Below are 26802 nucleotides of genomic sequence, written 5' to 3' on the forward strand. Positions count from 1 at the left end.
ATTCCTTGACTTCTACCCGAATCAATTATTCTTCTAATGGTTGCCAAACGGTAATTTTCATTCTATCTTTTCTTCTACTTCTATCAGCTGGCATTCTGCCGTAGGGAAGAAATCTCCCTTGCCCCTCATTTATCTAACAGTATGGACTCATTTTATCCAATGGGTCTTAATCCATTGCTCCATGGCCACTTCTCTGCTCTGAGCAATTCTTTTACCTAGTATTTCCAAGAACTCAAAGTTGGGGAAACGCGGGAACTTTCTGCAGTTCCTTCTCACCATGAAGAAAACCGAGAATGCAGCCTGACTTCCCCAAATCTTAGCGATCGCTTTCCCGCCTGCTCCTTTGCTTACTGGAGTGGAAACCCTCTTTCGGGCTGCGTCTGCACTGACCAACCCCCCCACCCCCCGCCCGCCCCAGTCCTGGGCAGCCCGTCCCCGCGAGAACTACATTTCCCAGAGGCCTTCGGGCGCCTGCGTCATCAGCGAGCGCGGCCTTTAGTGAGCGAGGCCGACTCTGGAGAGCCCGCGGTGGCGGCGGCAACATGGCGGACTTGCTAAGTGTCGGAGTGAACCTGGAGGCCTTCGCTCAGGCCATCAGTGCCATCCAGGCGCTGCGCTCCAGCGTGAGCAGGGTGTTCGACTGCCTGAAGGATGGCATGCGGAACAAGGAGACGCTGGAGGGCCGCGAGAAGGCCTTCATTGCGCACTTCCAGGACAACTTGCATTCGGTCAACCGGGACCTCAAGTAGGTACCGGCTGAAGGGGCCGGCGTCGGGGACCCTGCGGGCGCCCACCCTGCCCCGGCCCCGCGCGAGTCTTCCCAGCCAGGGGCCGCTCTCAGGTCCTGGCTCGCTTGCTCTCTGCCCCTCCCTTCCAAGCCCCACGCCTGTTCCCCGGGGACACCTCGTCTCCCACCCCCGCTTTCCCGTCTCCCGTCTCCCGGCCTCCTCGCCCTGGCTGCCTCCCGCCGCGCCGCACCTGCCGTGGGGTCGTTCTGTTCCTGACGAGGACACGCGCTCTGCCCGTGCGCGTCCACTTCGCGCCTCCGCCTGGCAGGTTTCTCACCTGTAGGCCTTCTGCGCCCCGGCGCGTCTGATCCAATAGTACCGAACAGGACCGGCCCAGCGCCGCCCCAGACCCGAGTGCGCCTGGTCCCCGGAGCACCCGTTCCTCGCCTCTGAACCTGGAACTCCTCGGTTTCACACTACTCCAGACCTAAACTTGATAGAACAGGACGTGCGCTTTCCCTCTCCCCTGCCCCCTCCGGAACCGACCCGCATTCCACTCCCACCCGCTCCTGTTCTCCTCTCTAGAGAGACCTCATCTCAGCGTTGATCGCTTAGGTTTAGCCCCCTCGCCCCCAGTATTAATTGGCAGCCCTTTAGGGTTAAGGACTGTATATTTCTCTCTCGTTCTTACAAGTCACCTTCTTCACTTCTACTTTCTAAGTGGTCCGGAACAAGTAAGTGCCAGGGCGTTTGTGAGCGGCCCATCAGGTTGTAGGAACTCTTGAGCTGGTTAGGTTCCAAGCTGGTCTTCCCTTCCTTAAGAGAGTCAGCCCTTCTCAGGGAGGTTGGAGTTCCAGGATTTTTGCCTTTTACTTCTCAGAACTGACCTTAGCAGGGAAAGGCATTTGCTAAGATAGTCATCCTGTAATTTCTGGAATGGATGGATTTTTTTTCCCCCCCAACTTGGTCTCCTTAGTAACCAGATGGAAGGCGGAGGTAGCATGGAGGAGGTGGTGACCAAATGATGGGTGGTGCCTCTTTTGATTTTTTTTTTCCCCCTAAGTAGTTGCTATTCTTTTTTGGTGGAAAGCCAGGAAATCACACACCCCCCAACTCCCACATTCACTTGCTGTTCTCTGGCGCAGTGCCAGTTAATACTTTTCCCTGCTGGAGGGGATGCAGTGGCTCTTCTCCGCTCTCTTCCGTTTCCTCCCTTGGGTAATGTTCAGGATCTCACAACCCTCCACCGTTCTAGAAAGTTTATAGTACCCTGTCGCCTTTTTAAATCTTTGAGCAGTAATGCCAAGAAGAAGGTGGCTGAAGATTCCAAAATGAGTGTGGTATGAGAAGCTGTTCCTAGAGAGTCTTTTGTTGACAGTTTGAGACTGGCCCTCACAGAACATGCTCCCGGAATGTGCTTTTGCTGTTGGCTCCCTTTCCCCAGCTTCTCTAGAGTTTTCCTGCTAGACTGAAGTATGTTTGTTTGACACAGCCCCCTCCGTGGTGTCTTCCCATTCCGTTTGTTTATTTTATCTCTTCTTTGTTTTGTTAAGTTTTACCATCTGTGAAGTACCATGTACCAGTCTATCCCTATGTGAATGATAAATAATCATCATCTCTTCAGGTACTTGCTGTTCTGCCAAATGTAATGATCTGTATGTGGGTTTGGAAACTCTTCGTGAGAAGCGATGTTACAGCACATTTCAAAATTCCAGAAAGTCGCCCTCCCCACCCTGAGAATAATTTGGGTTGTTACATCCTGACTTTAGGAGTCTTCCCGGTTCCAGTGCTCTTAACTTTTTTCCTCCTTTAGAACGGCACCAGAGAGCTCGGTTTTAAAATAAGATAAGCTCCCACTTAAGGGTTTTCTTGATTGTCGGAGATCTTAACCTTTTACCATGTTTCTTAAGAGACTTCTGATGGACGTTTTGAAGCACAGCCTTTGTTCTGGTTGGCTACACCCTGGAGTTTCATTGGACTCAGGTTTATTGCTTTACCTGTTTATTTTTCAGTGAGCTGGAACGTCTGAGCAATCTGGTAGGCAAGCCATCTGAGAACCATCCTCTGCATAACAGTGGGCTGTTGAGCCTGGATCCTGTGCAGGACAAAACTCCTCTCTATAGTCAACTCCTGCAAGCGTATAAATGGTCAAACAAGGTAAGGGAGACATGTCAGAAATGGAGCGGTTACAGGAAAAGCCATCTCATAAATGCAGAAGGGGAGGGTGTAAGTTTTTGTTTCTTTTTGTCGTTGTTGTTCTTGATTCAAAATTCAGATTTTGTTCTCCATGCGATTACAGAGCTGGACGTTGTATAATTTCTTTCTGAGCTCTTCTGTAGTCCTTTGAAGTCTTTGGGGATTAGTCATGATGCTCAGGTAATTAATTTGTTTAAAAAGTCCTAAATCAGGTGTGGTTAGGACTCTATACCTGGAGATTGGGTACAGGGAGCAGCTTTTAGGAACCCCTTGAATTCCTGTGTAAAACGTTGTGGTATGTGCATTTTGTTTTTCCTGGGGAGGCCTTCCTAGCTTTTGTCAGATTCAGAGGAGTCCGTAACCCCTAGAAGGTTAAGGACTGGTGGTCCGAATGTTCAGCCACTCACACTGTCTGTGTTGCCGTGCTGTCTTCCCCGTCCTGCCTGGAAGATGTGAGAGTGCTGTTTGTTCGGTTGCTCTCCGCTCTCTAACTACATCTGGGGGAGACTGTTCTAAGCTGCTCCGTGAAATCTGCTATTCATGGTTTCCTTCAGCAAGCAGCCCTGTGGCGTAGACCCTGGGACAGCTGTAATAGGAAAACTCAGCTCTAATCTAAAAATAGCCCTTAACAGTTAGGCTCATAAGCCTGGAAACAGCTAGTTTGTTTACTCACAAGCTCCTTTTGTTTGGGTGCTGCGAGTTGTGTATTTTTTTTCCTGCTGATAAAGAGCTAGAATATATATGTTTGGAATGACTTGGGAAACTTCTTTCATTAGGCTGTGCTACTTCTCTGCAGACCATTGTTCTCGCAGTTACTGGTTCTGAATTGCCGTGGCCCTCCCGTCATCCGTTGTCTCTTCCCTCTTTTCTGTGGTCCTCCTGCCCCCCCCGCCCCCCATCCCGCGCCCCCCCCCCCCCCCCCCCACGGTTTTGGATGAGAGATGAGCATTGAGAGTTTTTCTGGTGTGCAGATTTTGATCTTTAAGTTTCTCGGTGATATTTAGTATATTTTGGTTTGAAGTGGGACCCTGGCAGCTAAGTCTGAGAGGCAGGGAGAGGTGATTGAACCTCTGATACAGACACTCAGCTGTAAGGGTTGTCCCTCAAAGTCTGGGCTTCCTTTGGCAGAAAACCCAGTTTGGTCTTCAGCATCAGGGTGCCCAGTTGGTACGGGGATCTGTCGCTCTCCTGTTTTCTGTAGGTCTGCTTTTCTGGGTTGGCCTGACGTCTGTAAGTGGTGGGAAAGGGCCTGGCAGTTGGGAATTTCATCGCTCTCATACCACGTGATGTCCTGGTGTCGTGCCAGACCCTGAAAAAGGATTTTAGGCCTGCTTGGTAGGTGGCCCCTATCTAAGTAAACAGTTCATCGAATCCAGCACAGGGATCCTCTGATTGGGTGATGCGGATCACCTGAGGCACAGGAAGTGGGGCTCCTGGGATTTGGAGAGGCAGTTTCCTAAAGGCAGGGATGCAGGGCAGATAAAAATTATGTCTTTGCCACAGAGATTCTTCCAGCCCTACGCAGATAGCACTGCTCTGTCAGGCTGTCCTGTTGGAGCCTCCTTGTTTTCCCAGGGACGCTGTCGGTCGTCCTTAGCTGAGTTTACCCAGGGATTGGGTGGGATCTGATCATTAGGTACATGGTGTGACTTCCTTCTGGTTGGACTCCTGGTAGAAAGTCTTGCTTTTTGGTGTTTGGACACAGAAACTGTGTTGGTGTATCACATGGGTAGTGCTGTTTTTGGAACAGCCTAGAGCTACGGAGACTTTTCAGTGGAGGGAAGACTTAGGCCAACTGAGAAACCATGAGTGACCCGGGACTCCTAGTGGAAGTGACTGGTGTCAGGTTGAATGAAGGTAGTTTACTTGTTCACCGAATTTAATAGTTAGTATATTAAATTCCTACTCCTGACTCTTAACGCTTGCTCTGAGGTGAAAAAGAGGTTGTATTAAGGAAAAGAAATACTGTGTTTTGTGGAACTTCTTGTCCTGGAGATGCTACAGATTAAGTAGTTTGTAAGTCCTGTAAGAGCAGTGTGAAAGCTCTGGGCTTGGGGGGGTGGGTGGTTAAGTCACGTCCCTGGCCTCGGAGCTCCTCGTGCACAGTAGCTGCCTGTTCATCAGCTCCCTAGTGGCCCAGCAGAGGGGGTTTGGGGGGCTTGCTTGTACCACCGATCAGTAGAAACAAAGAGAATGATTAAGGGATGTTTAGTTTAGGCCTTCTTTTATAGCTGAGCAGACTGAGGCCCGGTGAACTGGCCTGCCCATGGCTTCACAGTTAGTCTAGAATTTGCATTTCCTGACTTAGCTCAGTGTTCTCTCCTCTAAACTTGATGCTTTAATCCATTTTGGCTTAAGGTTTTTGACTATAGAAGACATTTTTTTTCCCTTCCACATTCATCCTGGAAGCAATTCCTGCGTGATCTTTTATTCATGAATCTGTATGCATTTTGCTAATTTGTAATGGTTTATTGAAAGATGGAGTGACAGGTGTGTGGTACGTGGGCCCCCAAACTATTGCTCTTGTCCAGGGCAGACACCACTAATCACTTTCCGCATTCCTTCCTGCTGAGGTCATGGAGGGGCTCGCAGCTCTGTTCTGGGGCTAGGAGGCCCCTGCCAATCATCCCAAGATGGACTGCAGGGAAAACGTGTTTTTTATTTCCGTGATGACAGATAATGTCCTGTTTGACTATGACTTATGTATACCCTGCCTTACTCTAGAAAGGATTTAAGGTCGATTGCAAGAATACATAAAAACCTTGAAAGGAAAGAGGGAAACAATGGTGAGGATGCCTTATGTACACTTCTTTAATAAACTCAAGAAGTAGCCCCAAGAAATAAGCCAGTATTCTCATTTCCAGCGGGGAATATGGAAGCAGCAAGCAATTAGATGTGTTTATTTTGCCTCTCTTACAAATGAAAAGAGCTTTTTAATTGCTAAAGCTTTCATCATTCATCATTTTACCCTCAAAGAGTTTAAACCAGTAAGTGCATTAATATGTTAAGTGAAGTTTGGGGTAACTTGCCAATGTCAGCTTTACGCACTGTTGGCTAAGAATTAAAGGAAGTGTGGGAAAGGCTTTGATACCACCCATTATGGGATGAACTTTCTGTTTTATGTGCTATTGGCCATAGAAAAGTCTCGTTCATGCTTAATGACTAATTATTTTCTTTAGGGGATTTTGTAATTTTTGTAAAGTCAGTCAGAATATTAATTACATGGTAGTTGGCATAATTGTTAGGTTAACACATTTAAAAATTAATCTAATGTAATGAAATGATGGCAAATTGCTGTGAGCAGCACTTTCTTAATGCTGATTTGGGGGAAGAATTTAGCTTTTGACTATTACGCACCTATAGATAATTGTTCTGTAGAGGGATGACAAGCTCTCTCGACGAGGGCAGAAATAATTGGTATCACTGCTGTCCTTTGCTGTGGGACAGTCCGTGCGGACCTTCTTTGGCTTCTTGTGTTCTGGAACGCCATGGACTAGGCTGAATTTTTTTCTGAAGATCCCCTGCCGAAGGTTCTCAGCGTCCTGTCACAGGCTCTTATCTCTGACTTTGACTTTTATTTCTGACTTTTTCCACTTCTTTGTGGCAGAGGCTGCTAGTGCATTCTCCCGAAGAGCCGGCTGAGACTACAGCCTTGCCCAGTGACCTCTGAAGCAGAGAAGACCCCGAAGTGTCCCTTTCTTGGGGGGCTGGGAATTGGGCCCAGAGGAGGGTGCCCCTGCCGCCTCTGATTTTTTTTTTTTTTACAGGCTTCATTTTTCAGTTTTATTAGAGAAAGAGCTGCTTTCTGCCCGAGAACATTCAGTTGGCAAGTGTGAAGGCATTTCCTCCAGTACACCTCCCCAACTGTTCTTCCCAGACTTCAGTTAGGTGGCCTTAAGTTACTGTGACCGTCATCTCGCTCAGACCCGTCCTCGGAGGTGCCCCTTGTGTTCCTGCGTCTTGGAGCTAACAGGGGTGGGGGTGTTTGAAATGGAGCCTTTTCCTTTAGGGACCCTGTCCTCTCTTATGTCCCTGAGGAGTCGTGCTATGTCTGTCTTGTTCCCTGCTGGGAGTCCCCAGCACCTAGCAAGGCGCCTGGTCCACAGTAGGCATTCGGTTAAAATCAATGAATGAATGAAAGAATAAATGGAAGCTTTTGCTGTTGAATTTTTAATTTACAACCCCTTTTGTGGTTTGCTTGCTTGTGTTTTTAGTGAAGTATGATAAGGGCATTTCCATTTTCGGCCATTACTGAGAAACCCAGTTGGCTCTTTGGAGATGAGAGGCAGTTCTGAGATCCTGCAGTGGAGGCCAGGGCTGGATTCCAGAAGGGTAATTTGGAAGGACGGGGTGAGGTTGGTTGGTGAACTGATGATAAGCTTCTTGAGGGCTGAGGTTAGCAGTTTTATCTACGACGCTTATCACCTATGTGCCCTTTCTAAGAGAGCCGGGTTGACAGCCAGCGCTTAGGAGGGGATAGGACTTGATAGAAGCCTTCTGGAGTCGACGGAGTCAGGCTAATTTGAGCTGCAGCACCTGCTGTCAGGTGCTGTGTGGCAGCTGTCGTTTTGGCAGCACAGAGAAAGCTGGGAAGAGAAGCGTCAACCCCACCAGCCTCGCAGGGGTCAGCCCTCTCCGCATTGTCAGTCCCCGGTTTCTGCTCCTCAGTTTTCCTTCCCACCAGACCCACGCCTGCCCTGTTCTCTCTGATACAGATTTGGCGGCTACAGATTCATTAAGCAAATCGTAAGGAGAGACAATCACTTAAATGCCCCCAGACCTTCATCATCACGAGCTAGGACCAGACGTGGTTTGGGATGGTCCTTATTTTTCGCAGGGGCGTCATTCCCAGGGCTGCTGTTTTACCATATCTCACCTTCACAGCCCCTGCTCGTTCACAATGGGCTTCCACAGCGAGCTTGACTCTAGGACTTTCTGCCCTGGTTAGGCCGGAGCCCTACACCCTTTTCCTTCCTCTCCGCCCCCAAACCTCGATACTGTGGGAGCCATTATGAGAAGAGCAAAGAGTAACACTAACAGGAAAAGACAACAGAACAAAACCAGTCTCCTGGATTTCTAGATACTGTTGGAATCAGAGGTAGAGGAGAGGACAGCGAGAGATGTCTGGGCTTCCATCTCCGTCCTGGGCCAGGCTGCCGCAGCTCTGCCGCAGCGCTGCACTTACTCTGTGCCTTAAGCAGGTAAGAAAGAAACTCTTTTAAGTCCTCCGTTTCCTCCTCCGTGAAGTGGGGATGACTCCAGTGTTTGTGTCGTAGTGTTGAAGACAACATGAAACAATGCACAGAAAATGCCTTAGGGTACCTCACAGCGTGTTCCTGTCAGTGGTGGTCGTGATGCCCTGGCATGGTAGTAGTGGATGTGTGTATTTATTTACGGAGCGGCAGTATTACTCAGCAGTTAAGAGCGTGGGCTCTAGAGCTGGACTGCTCCGGTTCAGGTCCTGGCTCTGCTCTCTGACAGCGGTGAGGCTCACCTCTGGGCCTCTGTTTTCTCTTCACTGAAATGGGAATGGCCATTGCCCACCACAGAAAGATATCGTGAGGATAAACTAGGTAATACAAATGAAGCTCTTTCCTGGCACAGAGTTAATGAGCGGTCTCTAGGGCCTGGCCTTAGCTTCACAAACAGAGACAGACAGACCTCCAGGCAGTGCTGGACTGTCTTTTAAGGATTTCTGCTCGATGGTGCAGTTTCCCAGACTTGATTTTGGTATATTCTTCTGAAATTCTGCAAATCAGAGAGTCTTTTTTTTTTTTTTTTTTTAAAAGATTTTATTTATTTGACACAGAGCAAAAGATCACAAGTAGGCAGAGAGCGAGGGGGAAGCAGGCTCCCTGCTGAGCAGAGAGCCCGATGCGGGGCTTGATCCCAGGACCCTGAGATCGTAACCTGAGCCGAGGGCAGAGGCTTAACCCACTGAGCCACCCAGGCGCCCTCAAATCCGAGATTCTTTTAGGTAGTCAGCACCTTTCGTGCCCTGGGGAAGCCCAAGTGTAGGTGTCAACAGTTCACACATTCATATGAACCAATGGGAGGGGGATCTTTCCTCAGAGAACCGGGAGCTTGGGTGAGGGATGGGTTGGAGGGTCACTGACCTCTTGGTGTGGAGTCCTGGCTTTTGGAAGGGTAGGGTGGCATGTGGGAGTTGAGGGGCGGCAAAGGCAGGGAGGGTCCTGGGGAGGAGCGCACGGAGGCGTGAGGGGACTGCGGGGGAGGGGGTGAGAAGGGCCGTGTATGGCTCAGGGCAGCCCGTTTGTCCAGAGCCGGGAGGAGCCTTCCCATGTGGGCACCCCATAAGGCTGCGTTCCCAGAACTCAGCCTTCCTATGGGTCTGTAGTCTTCTTACCTGGTAGGGAAACTCTTTTGGCCTAGTCAGGGGTTTCTTGTGTTGTTTCTTTAGAAAAATGCTTGCACGCAAAGGCCGGTAGGAAAAGAAACATCTGGATTGATTCTCTCCACTTTTGTCAGTTGGGTGCTGGTTACTAGCCAGGCTGGGGTTAGATTCTCGGGTTTGAATCCCCAGCCTCCTCTCAGCTTTATGATTTGGGGCAAGTTACAGAGCCTGTCTCCGTCTTAGCCTTCTCATTAGTCGGAGCGGTTCATGACGACCTCTGTGTCCGGGCTGTGGTGAGGATTGATGGGTTTATGTGTCCCCCCACCCCCCGTCCAGCACCTAGAACAGTGCCCAGTGTGTAGCGGGCACCCACTGGGTCCGCTAGTCCTGCTCCTTTTCGTATTTTTGGCAAAGTGTTCAAAAGGCAGCATGTAGTTGTGCCAGCATGGGACCGAGGTTTTGAGAGACCAGTATTCAGTTCTGGCTGCCGCTGTCTACTGGCTCGCTGTGGGACCTGTTCTGTGACCTTACGCCAACGGCTTCACTCCTTCTTGGGTTCTAGCTTCCTCACCGGTAGGTGAAGTCGTGGGTGGGATGATCTCTTGGGTCCCTTTCAGCTTTAGCTTGGAGAGACCGTGGAGTCACTTGTGCATTTCTGTGGTTTTGGAAATGAAAGCTTAACGTGGGGAGTGGAAAAGAGCAGAGCTTGTCCGGTAACGTTTCTTCAGCACGACTGTTGTGTGTGCATCTCGGGCTATACCAGAGCAGAGCCGCAGCCTGGAGGCCTCGTGGAAAATTACCTTCCAGAGGTTCTCTAAACAGCAGTGGCCCCTTGTAACACACCAAGCGTAAATGTTAATGAAAATCAAGTGGTGCCCCTGTAATTCTAAACGGTTTCTATCCCAAGGCTTTGGCCCAGTTCCACATCTTTATGTTCTGCTTACTAGTTGTGGTTTCCGAAAATTGCCACTTTATTGTTGCCTGGAATCAGATTTGTGATTCTCTCATCTTTTTCTCTGAAGGAACAGGCCATCTCTCTAGAAGCTGCCCTGGGAGGCTGCAGAGGCCACTGGCTGTGTGTCAGGCCTGCCCGCAGGAGGCACTCTGTCTGTGGGGCACTCATCTTGAGTCCCTTCTTGGCTGGCTTACATTAGCCTTTTCTGGGCCGACAAGGTTGGTGTGGTTTGTCCAAGCCTTCTGGGGATTGTAACCAGAGCCTGAAAAGGGCGCTTTCTCTTCTGTCCCAGGAATGTTTAGGAGAAAGCAAATTGTCCCCTATCATTTTCCTTCGCAGTGAGGTGCGCATCGATGGTGGGATTGAAGCGTATCGTTACAAGGACGGAGAGAATCTGACGTCACACCTGCCCATTTCCTGGTCTGCCCTTCTTCATGGCCGTGGGAGCCGGGGCAGAGCTGCTAGATAGCTGTGCTTTGCCCCCGCTGTCTGAGCCTTCTCTGGGCCACCTCATCTTTTCTGCAGCTTCACGTGGCAGCCACACATCGATGCCACCTCGCTGCACTGCCAGCCTAGGTCTCTCTCCCAGTGTCTGCACTCGGAGACGCGGGGGCCTGTGAGGCTAGAGTCCGGAACTAAAATCCTGCTCCTTGCTCTGGGCCCCAGCTGGGCGCCCAGACCCTCACCTGCTGACCAAGGTGTATTGATTCTACCTCTTGAAAACCTCTTACCCTCTCCTCCCCATTTTGACTGCTCTTGCCTGAGCCCAGGCCCCCATGATTGCTTGGGACAATGCTGCAACCTCCCTGCTGACTTCCTGCCAGTTCCTACCCCTTTGAATCTATTTTCCTCTCTACAGCTCCCCGGGGATCTTGAGAATGCAGACATCTGATTGGTTGCCCCTCAGCGGTTTCTTCCGTCTCTCTCAGGATGAGTGCCAGCTCCCCAGCTGGCATGTGGAAGCATTCGAGTCATCAGGCTCTGGGGCCCGAGTCCAGAAGCAGGCAGCCCTTTGGCCGGATGCCTTAGCCTCAGTTTCCTGATCTGTAAGCGGCACGCTCAGTCCTGCGTCCTAGCAGTCTGTAGCGGTCTGTAGACGGGTCGCTTCGTCGCAGGGACTCCAGTGTTCAGCTTCCTTTCCGGCCACTCCGCCAGTTCCCGGTTACAGAGTGAATCGCAGCCCCCGGTGGGGCCGTGAGCTTTTCATCTCAGAGCTTTCGCGCCTGTTGTTCGTCCTTCTCCTCTCTTCCTTTGGAAAGCTCTCGCTCATCCTGGTCTCAGCTGAGTGGGTACCTCCCCTCGGAGGTCTTCTGAGTTGTACCCAGATTAGGTCCCCGTGTTTACACCTCTTAGTGCTTTTCTCCCTCTCCGGCTCTTTCTGCCCCCACAGAATTAAGCCTGGTCCTACACTAGGATTTAAACTTTGAGTCTCCATCTGCTGGACTGTAAGTGGCCGTAATACCGATCTTGGTGCTGATCTGAGTGTCTCGAAAACGTGTATACAGTTTGTAGTTCAGGGTAGAGTACAGAGTGGTTAATAAACAGTAGTTATTGCCAGTAGCTGTTTCTAAAGGTGTCGTAAAACCGTATTTGAATGGGTCAGTTGAAGCCTCAGGCTCTCACTCTCTCTCCCTCTCTCTCTCTGACAAATAAAATCTTTGAAGCCTCAGGCTCTTCCTCCTTTCCTTCTTAGATTATGTATTTTCCTTCTACTTGATTCTGTTCGACTTTTCCAGATTGTTGTTGTAGGGGAGGGATGGGAGCGAGTGCCAGTGGCTACCCCCTGAGTTCCCTGGCCGCCAGGCCCCCTCTGAGGAGTCTCCGACCTGGGGCCAGGAGTCCCAGATGGAGGGGAGCTGCGGGTCTGTCTGGCCTGTGGCCCTCGAGCTGCCGCCGCCTGCATTCCCCTTCATTTGGCGTGATTCTGCTGCAGTTACTGACTTGTTTCGGGAGGCTCCAGCTCATGCAGTCTCCTGGGTTTGTCCCTGGGCTCCGCCTTCTGCTGCTCCTTGCTGACTTGACAAAGTGACTAGAACTCCCGAGTACCCTCCCTTCCACCAGGGACAGTTTACTACTCTGGTCAGTTCTGGCACGGCGGGAACTTCTTTCCCCCTCCCTCTGTAGTGCTGGCAAACTTACCATGACCCTGTGACTTGGAGGCTCTTTCTCAAACCTCCAACTTCATCTTGGCTGCCCTGCAGACCTGCTGCTTGCCATCTCCTCTGCCTGGAGCCCCTGGCACCTTCTGGAGCACATTTTCTACCGCTTCCTCCTGCAGCCTGATAAAGAGTTGCTTCAGAGAATTCTCTGGAATAACCAGGCAGAGTTGATCTTGTCTGGTTTTGCCCCGGCCTCTTGGCAGCTGCACTGATCACACGGTGCCACAGCTGCTTGCTGTCCAGGTCTGTCTCCTTGTCTTCGAGGTTGGGGCTGTGGCGTCATCTTTGAATACCTGGCATCTGGCACATCGTAGGCACCTCGTAATGGGCCTTCCCTCCCTCCCCCGCCTCACCCTGCCGTGTTCCTGAACAGACTCTAGGGATTGTATCTCCTTTGACTGAGTGTTTGATCTCAAAGGGACCTCAGTGATCTGGTAGGTCTTTTTTGCCCCTCATTTTGAAGAGGTCTCCAAGGCTGTCCTGCCAGCCCTCTAATTGGGACCCAAGGTATTGACAGCTTAGAAAAGGAATGTCAGCCGAATGTCCAGAGCACCAGAGAGGTTCCTTCCGCTATTAAGGGCCATTAAAATACTACCTTTTATCTGTGGTTTTGCGGCTGCTGACACCCTGTGGAGCAGGAGCAGCGGTCAGTCCACACGACACCTGGAAGGGAACCATGGGCACAGGTGGGATTCAAAGTTAGCAGTAGTCTGTGTGCAGAGTGAGGCCGCGCAGGGCCCAGCCTGGTGTGTGCAGAGTGAGGCCGCGCAGGACCCAGCCTGGTGTGTGCAGAGTGAGGCCGCGCAGGGCCCAGCCTGGTATGTGCAGAGTGAGGCTGCGCAGGGCCCAGCCTGGCCACGGACTTGGCTCTCAGGGATTGCCTTGACTGCCCTGCGGAAAGCAGCCCCAGACCCTGAGATTCTGAGAGGCAGGCACCTTCGTCCGCTTCAAGCTTAGGAGCCGGTGAGTTGGGATCTTAGTAACTAAGCGGCATCTTTGCTGGGCACAGCATGAAGAGAGTGGGACTGCCGTGGTGCCCCTTACTGCCCTTGCTGGCCGGGGATGTCTGTGCAAGTATGGTTGTGTAAAGACAGGTGCCAGTCGCCACTGTTTCCCCCTTTTCAACAGTAATTGCCCTCCACGGGTTCAGGAGATGCAAGTGGCTCTCGTCTTTTCCCCATTAGTGTGTGTCTTCCTGTTTTAGGGTTGGGAGTTACAGCGTACCCTAGTTATCTTCAGTTAAAATAACAGTGGCTTCTTTGATGATTATCGATCACTTGTTGGTAGTGGTAGTAGTACCACTAAGCATTCTAGGCTCATCTCTGTCCTGATGACTCTGCACAGGGCAGGTTTTGAAGGGGGAGGGGTCTGCAGACTTTAAGAGCATGCGTGCGTTCAGAATGGTTGAACTTGTTATAAAAGGCTCAGTCTTACTAGTTCCCAAGTTGTGCCTTTGGGCAGTGTGCTCTTTGCTAGGAGGTGTCAAAGCCATCCATTCCGTGCCTGCTTACTGAGCACCTACTCAGTTCTAGGCACTGTTAGGGACACAGCAAATGAAACTGATCAATTTCCGTCTCCTTGGAACTTAGCTTATATCCAAATCTCTAACTTGATCAGAGGAGTTAAATGCCCAAAGCACCTGGTTTTAGGATAATAGTATTAACAGTGGTCTTCCCCCCACCTCCCTTAATTAGTGGCCTTTACATGTCTCATTTACCAGTCTTTACCATCAGGAAGGAACAGAACTCACGGTGTGCTGGGTGACTGCATAGGCATCTGTAACTGATCTAGAACAGCATCTGAACATAGAGGAAAGTGTGTCTTGGAGTCCTGATATCTTAAATATCATCCTGTTTTCATAGCGTGGTGCATTTTAATTCTGTCATATGCTTAATGCAAATGCAAATTTTTTGCTAGTAATGCACAGTTTTCTGGCTTATTTGCCCTGGGCATGTCACCTGTTTGTTCTTATCGTGGTCCGTTCTAAGGCTGTGTTTGCTTTAAGGGGTTCTCATCGATTTTAAGAGGACACTAAATATGTATCTTCAGTTGGGGTCCAGAGGAGAAAAACCATTGCTCAGTCAGCTTCAGATACCAACTTTTTTGAGGCTGTTGACCTCAGACCTGATGCAGTCGGTCTGTTGCTGTGTAAGAGAGTTTTCTCTGTGTTGTGATGTGTGTTAGTGACTCTCACTCCCTACATTTGCACCTGGGTCTGTTTAAGTTTCATTTAAATTCCTGAAGCCCTGAGGGACGATTTTGCCCATGGGTGACAATTGGCCTGATGCACTGGCTTCAGCACCTCACCCATGGACAAGCGGGGCCCACCGAGTGCGCTGTGCTCTCTGATTGCCTGACAGCCCAGCTGTTGTCCGTCCAGTTAGTTCTCCGTCTCACCATTCGGAGGCACGCTTCGTAATTCAGTGTGCTTCCTGGAGTTGAGTGCATCGATTCCAAACCCTGCATCATCCATGGTTTCTGTGATGAGAATTAGAATCTTCTGAGTTTCAAGATAGACCAAATTCTGGCCTTCATCCTAATGAGCAGAAGATGATTAAGTGACTGTTGAAGTTTTGTTCAGTGACTTGGTAGAAGGGAATTTTCCTGTTAAAATCACTGCAGTAGTATCTTTATGTCATAGCTCCTCTCCACGTTTCTCCTTCCTCACTGGCAAAATGAGTTTGAAGACACTTTATTGCCGGGGGTGGGGGGGTAGGGGGAGTGGGGTGGGGGCGGTGAATGCACTTAGCCTAGGACCAGCATGGAGGAGGCACTTACTGGGTGTTAGTTGTCCTTTGGTCACGGCCACCGTGCCCTCCACCCCTAAACACAGAACCTGCACCAGCAGAGACATTCCTGCTTGTCTAGGTCAGCCCCCGGGTTTGGTGAGGGTAGCAAAGAGGCTCGCTAGCCCTGCATGCCTTTAAAATGTTAAAAGAAACCATAGAGGATTATGGGCGTCAACATTCTCCTATTCCTAGTTTTCCTGGTCTGAAACAGAGTAGTCCGTGTTAATTTTAATTGCCTGGATGAGCTCAAATGTTGAGATTTTAATGCGTTTTCACAGTAGCTCTGGTGGCGTTATTATTCTGCTGGCAGTTCATTTGAATTCTTGGCCAAAATGCTGGAGTTGGGGACCTCTGCTTGCAAACCCAGGATGTGGTAATCTCCCAGCAAGATGTCTTGTGGAGAACGTTGCTTTCCCTGTTGAGACTTCCTCCACGCAGCAAAGCGTCCCTTGTCCTTCTCTGTGCCATAGCGTTGGGCATGGCTTGTTTTCGAGGAAGGTTTTCAAAGCTTTTGGTTAGCAGAGGGTGTCTCGGGGGAGTTGCTTTTATTCTGATGAGTCACAAAATGGGGAAGGCCTCTCGGAAGCCTCCAGTTGGCTTTTGTTCCTGACGGAACATTGACAGTCCCTGCGCCTGGTGAGGGCTGGTGGGCAGTCCCCAACCACCGCGCCTCCCGTCTCCTCCTCCTAGCCCGTGGGTGACAGGCCAGCCTGGCCAGGGGTGACACGGGGAGAGCTGACGCCCCGTGGACAGCTGGGAGTGCCAGGCTCCAGGGTGGGGTAAGGAAATCCGAAGTTGAACCAGGCAACCTCTCTGCCTTCTGGGGATTTCACCGCCCCGCCTCAACCCTTCCCTTATCCCCCTGGCCTTAGCCCCCTCCCAAGACCGGCCCTGCGCTCACACGGTGGTCTCTGGCACTTAGAACGGAGCCATGTACTTGCTTGGTGAGTGTGTGCTGCTGAGTGGGTGGGGGAGTGCCCCCGCCCTGCGCCGGGCCGCCTCCTGTGGCTGGGTCGCTGGCAGTAGTCCCCTCACTGGCTTCCCTGTCTCACCACCTCATGTCTTTCTCCACACTGTCAGAATGGCCTTTATTTATTTATTTATTTAAAGATTTTTATTTCTTTGAGAGAGAATGAGTGAGAGAGGGCACGAGAGAGGAGAAGGTCAGAGGGAGAAGCCGACTCCCCACGGAGCTGGGAGCCCGATGCAGGACTCGATCCTGGAAGTCCGGGATTATGACCTGAGCCCAAGGCAGTCGCTCAACCAACAGAGCCACCCAGGCGCCCTCACAATGACCTTTAAAAATGCAAGTTTGATCACACAAGTCTCCTGCTTAAATGAGTTGATGATTGCTATGCTCAGGATTAAGATATATTCCGTAGTGTAGTTTGTGACGGTCGGAGTCTGAGCCCTGCGCCCTGGCACCTGGCCGGCTCGAAGCGCGGTGCTTACCCTGCCCACCTTCCTCCCTCACTCAGCCTGTGGATGGCCCCGACACCCTCTTTTGTTTGGCTCATACTTTCTGGTTTCATTTGTTCCCATCTTTATAGTCCCATACTCGGGAGAGTCTCTAAGTCCCCCCGGGCCGCTGCTGTGTCCTTCTGCAGCCCGCACCGAAGCCCGCGTCACGGAGTGACTCCCGTGGAGCTGGAAGTTCTGAGTACTCGGCTTGGGGACAGGGACACGTCTGCCTGTTTGCCGTTGTACTTCCAGTGGCCTGCAAGGCCCCGCCGAAGAAAATGAAGCAACAAGACCTTTCCAGTTAAATCGGTTGCTTTATTATCTTTGAAGTCAGTATTGTAATTTTTGAATGTGTTTGAGGGGAGAAGGTAGCGGCCTGGGTAGGATTTTGGTCCCACTTTTGTTTAGGTTTGGGTAGAGATGACCTTTAACTGCTGTGTTCCTGGCATGCAGCTGCTGGGACGGCCTTGTTTGGTTTGTGCCTTCCACGCACAGCTTGGCTTGCTGAAGGATAATGCCTATTAAGTTGGTTTTTTTTCGTTGTAAACTAGTTTGAGGATACAAACAGAAGGCAAATTATTTTGATTATTTTGAGGCAGATATGAGAAGGACAGAGAAAGCATACAGTGAAAGTTCTAGAGGTCCCGTATATTTAACCTAATACTGGGCGCTTCTGAAGCATGGAAGTGTCCCTCCTCTCATCAGACGGGGCGGGGGGCGGGGAGAGAGGCAGCGTAGCGTGGCCTTAAAACCATGAGCTCTGGGGCCAGATTACCTGGGTTCAGTCCTGCTTCTTCCCTTTTTTTGCTTGTGACCTTGGGCAGCCCAGGCTGTGGGAGGGTCAGAAGCGCGCGGGTTGGCCGCAGGTTGGCTGTCGCAGGAGCGCTGTCACTGCCGGAGTCTCTGGTCACCCGCGTCTTTGCCTTGTTTCACCAGAGAGGGAGCTTGCACTCCTGAGAGGTCAGGGACCCGCCCCCTGGCCGCTGGGTGTAGGTGACCAAGAAGATTTGTACTTCATCTGATTCCCAGACCCCTTTATTCTGTAGTCTGCCTTTGCTGTCTCAACAAGGTACAATTTTGGGATAGAAGCGTCCAAGTATTTACTAATGATTATGGAATTTATGTTGCCAAACTTTTATTTAAATCACAAAAGCCATTGTCAGTAATTTATTTTAAACATATAAATGGGCTGGCAAAGAAGATCTCTTACATGACTCGGAACTCCCTAATCTACCTGTGTTACGTTATTTGTGCAGGTTTAGAAGAAACTTGTTAAAAAATTTTTCGATGGTGTTGTCTTTAAACTTGAGTGGCTAAAAGTATAACTTAGCCCCAAACACCTTTAGGACCAGAGACATGGTCTCCATTCTTGCTTATCATAGAACGTATCTGTTCCTGTGGCTTCTGCTAGCTCGAGGCAGAGATGGCAGGGACCGAGTTGATGCATCGGATTGGGGGAGGGTCGGACTCTATTATATCCTGTGCCCGTTAGTTTCCACTTTCTCCCACCCTGACTGGTGCTTGCCTTTTTTTGGATAAAATATGTGTTCTAAAAAAGGCCCTTCACAAAAGGCAGAGGTTCTCGACTTTGGGGGTCTGTGCTGCGCCCTCTGTTGGGTCCGTGAATGTATTAGGTACACCTTCTGGGAGAATAACCCTTAGCTTTCATTGGCGTTCTTCCAGAAGTCTGTGGCTCCAACAAATTTAAGAGCCACCACTATGGAGGAAAAGCATTGTTTGTTCTTTTATTTAACTTGTAAACAAAGTATTTTATTAACAAAATATTTACACCCTTCTTACAGTGCAAGTTTTCTAGTGATTGTCTTACACTCTGTGAAAGTAATTATAGAATACTGAAGCGGAAACAGTGTAGTTCTAAAGTATGCCAAATCTACCTTCATTTGCAGAAGCACTCTTCTCCCAGCATAAGTCTAAAAAGCAGAATCTTAACAACCAAAAGCAGAAGGTCTAGGGGTGTTGTTATTTTTATACCACGTCACCTCCAACTCTTCCTGACCTGAGCTGGACTATCCTGGCAAGGCTGTGGCCCCAGAGTCTCGAGGGCCAGGGCCCGCAGGTGGGCGTGTAAATGAGGTGCCTTCAGTCTTCGTAGCTCCGGCCTACTGTCTGATCCGAGAACTCATTTCCAGAGTCGTTCAGCCTCCATGCCTCATGGCTTTCCGGTCCTGGTCCCTCCTTTGAATGGTCCCTCCCCTCTCCCCTCTCCTTTCCTGAAGCGTCCTCAGTGCCGCCCAGATGCTTGCAGACACAGGGGGAGGCTCCTGTCATCCTTCAGTTGATGAAGGGAGACTCTTATCTGGGGTTGCTTCGGGGTGGCAGGGAACAAGGGTAAGACTTGTGGATACCTTCCTCCAAAAGAAAGGAGGAAAATGTTTTGAAACTGTGTTTGCAGGTTGAATTTTGAGGCTGAGCATGTAGTATGATTGGTGGAGAGTCCAAAGGGCTTCCTGCAGAAGCTCAGAGAGGGTGACTGTCTAATCAAAGATCCAGAGAAGCATGATCAGTGAGTGGGATTCTGTAGTGGTCCCAGGAACAGTTCCCCATGTGCTCGTTCTCCTGACCGATGGAAAGGAATCGGCCTGCATAGAGTCTGCTTTATGGCACACCCATGTCCCACGGGTGTAGAAAGAACCAGCAGCCAGAAAGCCCAGAATGCTGCTGTACAACTTTTTTTGTCCATTCTTATCACCTGATCCTTTGGCCCAGCTTCTTCCGGCTGTGTCTTTCTGCTGGTGGCCATGAGTTTGCAGATCTACAAGACTGTGTCCCTGCTTCTTCCTCCCATGGCCGGGGATTCACTTATCTCTAGACTTGGGAGCACATTTCTGCTACATTTCTTAGGCTTTCCCAGAAGAAATGGAAACGGAATTTTCGTTAATTGGTTAATGTTCTACTTTGAACCACCCCTCCCTCCCTGGCAGTGTAGGTCTGTAGATGGAATCTAGGCCTCCCAGTTTGAGCATGACCTTGAGCAGGCCGCTGGGTCTCTTTTACTCAGTGTCCACATCTTTAAATGGGGATGATAATCGTTCTTACCTTCTTGGGTAAAGAACTTGGCTCAGAGTTCAGTAAATGAAAGCGCTCAGGAGCTTGCTAATGAAGCAGATTCGTGAAGATTGATGCTAATCAACTGGTACTGACCTGGCCTCATCCTGACAGTCCCCACTATGGAGGTTGGTAAGAGAGGGCATGAGGCCCGGTCACCCCTCAGAGATCTTGAGCTGTGCTTTGGGCAAGGCATATTAATGGCTGCTGCCCCCCCACCCCGCCCCAGTCTCTGCTTCCCTGAGGATTTATTTCTGACCGTGATGTGTAAATGGCTGTGGGTGTTCGGGCTGTAATGGATCTGGTGTTTAAGGCTCCCATTGTCACGGCTCAGCGGAACCCTCCCTCCACCCGCCCCTCGGATGGCTCAGCGCGTGACTGCACCTCCTCTGCCCCTGTCACCTGCCAGCTCCGATTTGGGGGCTGTGACACGCAGCCTTGGCGCGGTTGGCAGGTTGGCCTTAGGAGAAGCTAGGCACCGGAGCTTGCCAGCGCAATTTGTAATTGATTAATTTATTTAATCTCACTATCTTGTATCAACCTGAGAGGATAATTGTGCACAAATCACTGTTTAAACTGGAGGCTTGTCTCCCTTTAACTAAGCCCTACGCTGGTCTATAGCTCTTCACTGAAGTCATTCTGAGGGTAATTCTGCCTCCTCTTGCTCTCCCTGAGATCCTAGCCTCTATCCGAAGTGCATACTCTGGTTTGAGTTAGAAGCTTTTAAGAGAGGGGGAGCCCAGTTTGGATTCTGATCCTGTAGGCCACGTCTCGCTTGTGGAGAACTGTTCTATCTTAGCGCGGGAGTGGATCTCATTTTCTCCAGTGTTGTGAGGGTATGTCGTCCGTCCGCTGCTGCTGCTGTACTCTTTCAGATACGGCGGGATTTCCAGCATGGGGCCAGAGCGGGTTTATTAGTTCTTCTCAGGGATGGGAAGGAGGTGTGGACAGGGAGGGATGGCACACACGCCACATCCCTTCTGTCTTCCTGAATGTAACGTTTCATTGATTGTAAGTTGCATTGTGATGTTATGTACCACCGAGAGAGACAAAGCACAGCCGTACATAGATTTTCAGACACCATGATCATAAGACGCACTGTGGTTTCAGAAGGTTTTGGAATGGGTGAAATGTGCTTTCCTGATGATGGATCTGATTATAAAATCCTTAGCTTTTTGCCAAAGTTGTGGAGATGTGCATTTGGAGGCCCAGACGTTTCTGTCATACAGTGCCCTTCACATGACCTTCCAGTTGCTAAAAATAAGATGTACTTTGCCTCTCTGTGCGTAGGGAGAGGGGACTAGAATCCCTATATAGTATGTGTCATATCACGTTTTTTATGTATGGCTCTCAAATGCTCACGTTCAACATATTTTCACTCAGCCTAATATAAAGATTTTACTTTTTTAATTGGTGGCCAAGTTTCATGTAATTCTTAATGTTAAAAAAGGTAAGATTGGTACTTTTGATATTTTTTTCCCCTTGAGTACAGAACATTCATTGTTCGTTTCACTCTTGGGAAGCCACGGTCATGACGTCTCCATCAGGGTCATCAAGGAGGAACTTGAGGGGCTGTGTCCTTGGTTCAGGCATCTGGAAGAAAGAAACTTGGTTTTCTCCCTTCAGAGGGCTTACCAGTACTAAATTCAGGGAGTCTTTTCATTTTGATCTGTAATGCTTGGGGTCACTTGCTAGAAAACCCCAGGTGTAGGCAGAATTTTCTTGTTGCTAGCTAATTTTGTAACTGGAAATTTAAGTTCTGGCTTCTCATTGGCTTTGATATATGCACATATTTATCCTAGAGTAATTGAAGTTTACTGAGGTCCCACCTAAATTATTCCTGATTCAGGCAGAAGGAATCTGGCTACAGATGCAAGAGAACATTTAACTGCCATATCAAGTGTGACCGTGGTCCATGCTGCCCAGCTCTGTGTTCCTTCTTGAGAGGAGCTGAGCACTTCCATACCTTCTTTGGGACTGTGCCCACATGTTGTTCCCATAGAAATGATTGTCACAGCACGCCATTGCCTGGACTCCCATCTGTGATCTCACTTGGCCCTCCCAGTGACTTGTGCATTGAGCCATTTGAACATGGTGATCCCTGCTGGTTGGCTGACGACCCCAAGTCTCATCAGGAAGGCAGGCGCCTTCCCTGAAACCAGAGAGCTTTGAAAGGGCCACAGCCTGAGCTTTATCCCTGACCTCTCCTTCTCTCCCTTTGGAGTTTGAGGAGATCCAAAGATCTCCTCAACGCTTTATTATTTTTATTTATTTATTTTTTTAAAGATCTTATTCATTTATTTGGCAGAGAACACAAGTAGGTAGAGAGGCAGACAGAGAGAGAGGGGGAAGCAGGCTCCATGCTGTGCAGAGCGCCTGATGCGGGGCTCCATCCCAGGACCCTGAGATCATGACCTGAGCCGAAGGCAGAGGCTTTAACTCACTGAGCCACCCAGGCGCCCCCAAGCCACAACAGTTTAAATAATCCTGTTTAATGGCGTTGGCTGAGGATCATCTCAGGTGATGCAGGCTTACTTTTGTCTTTGTCTAGGTTTCTTTGGCCACAAGGAAGAGATTCATTTGAGTTCACATAAACGAAAGGGGGGCATTTATTGGGTGTTTATGGAACCAGTGCAGGGGGAATAGAGCCAGGCCTTCCTAAAATGCCAGTGCCAAAAACCAGAGCGCTATCAGGAACCAGAGCGACTCCTCTGCCAGGAGGACAGACCCATGGTTCCTTGTCCCTGCGGCTTCACATGTCTCCATCAGGCCTTCCATCGCAGGCGGGTGGAGACAGTGCCCTGGGTGTAGGGCAGCCCCATAGCCTCTGACTATATCACTCAGCTTAGGTGAACAGTGAGGGCCGCGCACAGCCCTTCAGTTCCAGTCTCCAGGAGGGAATCTGGAGTCCACTGGTTTTTCTGGTCTAATGACTGTCTCCTTGGATATGGGCCGCTCTTAGAGGGAGAGGTCCCGTGGGCCTGGTCCAGAGGCTGCCTCTGCAAGGTCACCCCCTCAGATCCCGTCTGTACCTTCCCCTGCTTGACTCTGAAAGTTGGAAGGTTGCTCTTCTGAAGTGGCCCTTACCTGCTTTGAAGCTGGGGATCCTTTCCTCACTGGTGCTCGTGTCATCGTAGGGATGGGAGGTGGTGGTTTGCCAGGGCATCTGTTATGGGAATGTGAGTTTTTGTCTTCCACTTCCTTGTCCTGACCGCACCACAAGGAGTCCATTCAGATGTAGGGAGATCAATCCAAGTCCCTCACAGGAGCGGGGTATGTCGTAGGACTAACAGGGAGCCGCAGGAACGGCCAGCACTTGTCCGCAGAGCAGGTGTCTGTGACGCCGTGGGACCTAAACAAGGTGGGGTCGTTGTGGCGGTGGAAACGGGAGCAGGTCTTCTGCCTTTTCACGTGTGAGGGTGAAATTGCACCGTTAGCTCCACAGCAGTGCAGCGTGGTAGTGAAGTCCTTGAGCTCCTTCTGAGGCCCGGCTGAACTCCGCCTCGACCGCTTCCTCCCTCGGGGTCAAACGCCTTTGTGTCTTCTCATCCACAAGATGGGCTGAACCGCAGCGGCTGCCTGCACGGCCTTTGGTCCGAATGCCTCGTCTTCCTAATGCTCTGTTCTGTCCTGGAAGCAGCTCGTCAGTGCTACGAGTGAGCGTAAGGCATCTTAATAGCAGATTTCATTTGTGGTTTGGAGGATGAGTTGACCCACATCTAAATCCTTCTTGATTTAATCGTCTTTGCTGTCCTGTTTGATCTTGTAAATATTAATTTCGTCTGGTTGTATGTGTGGTTTTCAATGGTCCCAAGGTTAATTACTGTATTTTGTTTATGAAGTACTCGTAGAAGGGTAGGCACATGGTGGAGACCTTACAGGAGCTCAGTCCCAGTTGTGGCCTGCAGACTTGCAGTGAGACTTCGGCATCGGTAAGAAAATAATTTCCAGCTCCTTACAGATTTGGTTTACGACATTCCTGCTGGAGTCTTCTATTTCAAGAAATATTTAGGACATAACGATTTTGTACTATTTGCTATTTGTTGACAGAACTGAGGAATACCTAACCTTGTCTCCCGAGAATGCTCAGGGGGAGTCCTAGTATGGTCATTTGGGAACTGTTTCTTGAGGGCCTACTGTGTGCAAGGCTGCATGGGCCCCCCTCTGGGGACCCTGCCTTCCCAAGCTTCCAGGACAGGGACTGATGAGCTGGGATATAGACTCTTGGCAGAAAGTCATAATCACCTGGCAGGCACAGAGGGCTCTGAAGGCCTTACGGCGGTGACCACTGTGGTGAGTATACCCTAAAGACTAGGAGAGGGGTGTTGACCTGCCCCAGAAAGATGTCTGTGCTTTTCATGGGCAGACACGGAGGGCTGGGAAGAAGAGAATCTCCCATGCTAGGTAGAGAGGACAGTTTGAGCAAGTGTGAAAAAATGAAAATCATAAACCTGGACTTTCTAAACTTTCCAGTCTTAAAACAAATTAGACTCCTGTGCTACCGTCTCTTGATCTGTGTGTGTGTGGTTGTTGGCCATATTCCCGTATCATTTTTACTTCCGGTTACTTGGTATTTTTTTAAACAGATGAACTTTTTTCTTCATCCATTTGCTTTGAAAAGGAATCTTTGTGGCTTATTCAATTATTATATCTGTGTTTTCTGATAGACATCATAATACATAGGTGTTAAAGTGAAATGCCACATTCACCTGGGAATGATGCCGGGGTGCCCAGGTAGGCACCAGCGATACACCTCTCACACTGTGGTCAGCTCTGTGTTCGGCTAAAGAGACTTGGCTTTTTCGCCTGGAACATAAGGTGTGCAAAGAGAACAGTAGGAGAGGCAGAGCGGTACTAGCAGGAATATTGTACGGGAGTTACAAACCTGCGTTCTGGAAGTTCGGCCTGGTTTCACTGCCTGCTTCGGTCGTTTCCTGGCTGTGTGGTTTCAGGCATGTTGCTTAATGTCTCTGTGCCTCAGTTTTCACATGTGAATGGAGCTAATAATAGTGCCTGGGTCATTGTGAGGGTTGACCCAATACCTATCAGTTACTCCCTATAGGATTTGACACACAGTAAGCACTCGCGACAGTGTCCTTGTGCGTGTGTGCGTGTGTGCGTGTGTGCACATGTGTGTGTTTTCAGAGGGAGGCCTTTTCTCCGGATACCTGCACACGCCTCTCTCCTGCTCTCTCTCCGCCTCTGCTGTCCCCTTTCCCTCTCCCACTGCTCCCTCCTCTCTCCCGCACCCCTCCCTTCGGATCTCTGGGGCTTGCCCTGAAGAAACGCCTACCGCCCTCCCCATTCCTTTCTTTCCCCTCACCGCGTTTTCCTCTACAGCCAAGCTTTCAGACTTCTGGGCAACCTTTTCATGCAGTCATGAAGGGACATACTTATAAACCTTGAACAGAGCAGTAATTTCAGTTGACCCAGAGTATGGTGTGGGGAGCGTCTCACTGCCCTTAGTTTGATTGGGCTTTGTTAGAGATTTTTTCTTCCTCTCTGTGTATTTAAGTGTAGCCTTTGAAATGCTTCTTCTACAAAGAGTTACTGGGCTTTATTCCTTATAGCCATTATATACTTCAAAAACATACATACTGCATCACTATGGGATAGCCACGGTGCTGAATTAATCTTTTATTATTAAACCTCAAAATAGGGACTGTTTGCAGATTAAATGTCAGCTCCTCTCCAAGATGTTTTGTTTTTGCTTGTGAAGCAGAAGTTTGTAGACAAATAGCTGACCGCTTGTAAAGGAAATGTAAAAGAGTAAGATTGTCTTAAGGTGACTGCTCGGAGAGCCGTCAATCTGGGTACTTGCTGACGCTCTGGCCTCCCTCCCTGCTCGGAAGAGCTGCGTGCAGCTTGTCCCCGCCGTGCCAAAGCGAGTGCGTGGGCTGCATGGGATTAGTCAGAAAGTGAGTGGCAGCCGTCTTACTTCTCCTGTTGCCCGTTTTCCTGGACCACAGTTTGTTTTGACCATCTTTTGTACAGTTGATCATAATCTGAATGTCCTCGTCATAGTTAAGACAGCAAGGGAAGGGGCCTGCTCTGATGCCTTAGTCTCCTCCACTGGAACTCTTCAGGTCGTGGTGTGGCATGTGACCTGCTCTTTCTCTGGCACTTAGAGCACTTCTTGCCAGTGGAATGTTCTGTGGTGATGGACGCGTCTCATTTCTGGGTTTTTCCATGTGGTAGCCATTAGTTACGTGTAACTAGTGAGCACTTGAAATGGGGCTAGTGTAAATGAGGAACTGACTTTTAAGTTTTATTAAATTTTAATTAAATTCAAATTATAGGGGCATCTGGGTGGTTCAGTGGGTTAAGTGTCTGCCTTTGGCTTAGCTCATGATCTTGGGGCCCTGGGATCGGCCTGCATCAGGCTCCCTGCTGAGGGGGAGTCTGCTTTCCCTCTACCTCTGCCTGCCACTCCCCCCTGCTTGTGTGCTCGCGCGAGCATGTACTCTCTGTCTCTCAAATAAATGAATAAAATCTTTACAAAAAACTTTTTAAATTAAAAAGTCACACGTGGGTAGCCACTGTATTGGGTGACACGGATCCTGAGGCTGGAAGGCCCCTTGAGCTATACAGATCAGTGCTGCCCCCTCATTTATTTAACTGTACATATTTCCAAGTCCTGATGTCTGGCTCAGGGATGTGGGCAGCGGGTAGGACCGGTCTTTGAAAAGTATTGGCTATAAAGATGGGATCAGGCAGAAAGCGGACCCTCAGCAAAATGAATCCGTCTCTGGCCAAGACAAGCGTTCTTTTTTCCCCAACGTTATCAGATTTCACAATAAAGTACATGTGGCATTTGGGTTAATCCTTCCAGAATCCACGTACCAGCTAGCTATAGTTCTAGTCCTTCCTTTCATGCTCGAGAAAGCTTGCTGAAATGCAGGTGAATGGTGTTACAGCCATAGCCTTGCATCTGATCCAGTTTATCGGGAAGTAATTGGCAGCGTCACGTGCTGTAGCTGGTCTGGGGAGCACACTGTTCGGGTGCACCTCACAACTGGTTAGAGACGCTACTGTCTTGACACTTGAGAAGGGATTCGCTGCTTGGAGTATTTGCAGCAGTGTGTGTGTGTGG

At 49.8% G+C, this 26802-nt stretch overlaps 1 protein-coding gene across 3 annotated transcripts in view; it reads left to right on the plus strand.

The window, feature by feature from the left end:
* Positions 1 to 499: 499 nt before the first annotated feature.
* Positions 500 to 26802, plus strand: part of MED27 (mediator complex subunit 27) — a 193353-nt gene continuing 167050 nt past the window's right edge. The window contains exons 1-3 of one of the 3 annotated variants that reach the window (XM_059141033.1): positions 500 to 745; positions 2741 to 2885; positions 8005 to 8136. In XM_059141033.1, the coding sequence (XP_058997016.1) occupies positions 543 to 745; positions 2741 to 2885; positions 8005 to 8121 (465 nt within the window). In that variant the 5' untranslated portion in view covers positions 500 to 542 and the 3' untranslated portion in view covers positions 8122 to 8136. Of the gene's footprint in view, positions 746 to 2740; positions 2886 to 8004; positions 8137 to 26802 lie in introns of those variants that run through there. The other 2 variants (XM_059141032.1, XM_059141031.1) reach the window with 2 other exon arrangements.

This window comes from Mustela lutreola, chromosome 12 (genome assembly GCF_030435805.1).
Source record: "Mustela lutreola isolate mMusLut2 chromosome 12, mMusLut2.pri, whole genome shotgun sequence".
NCBI lineage: Eukaryota > Metazoa > Chordata > Mammalia > Carnivora > Mustelidae > Mustela > Mustela lutreola.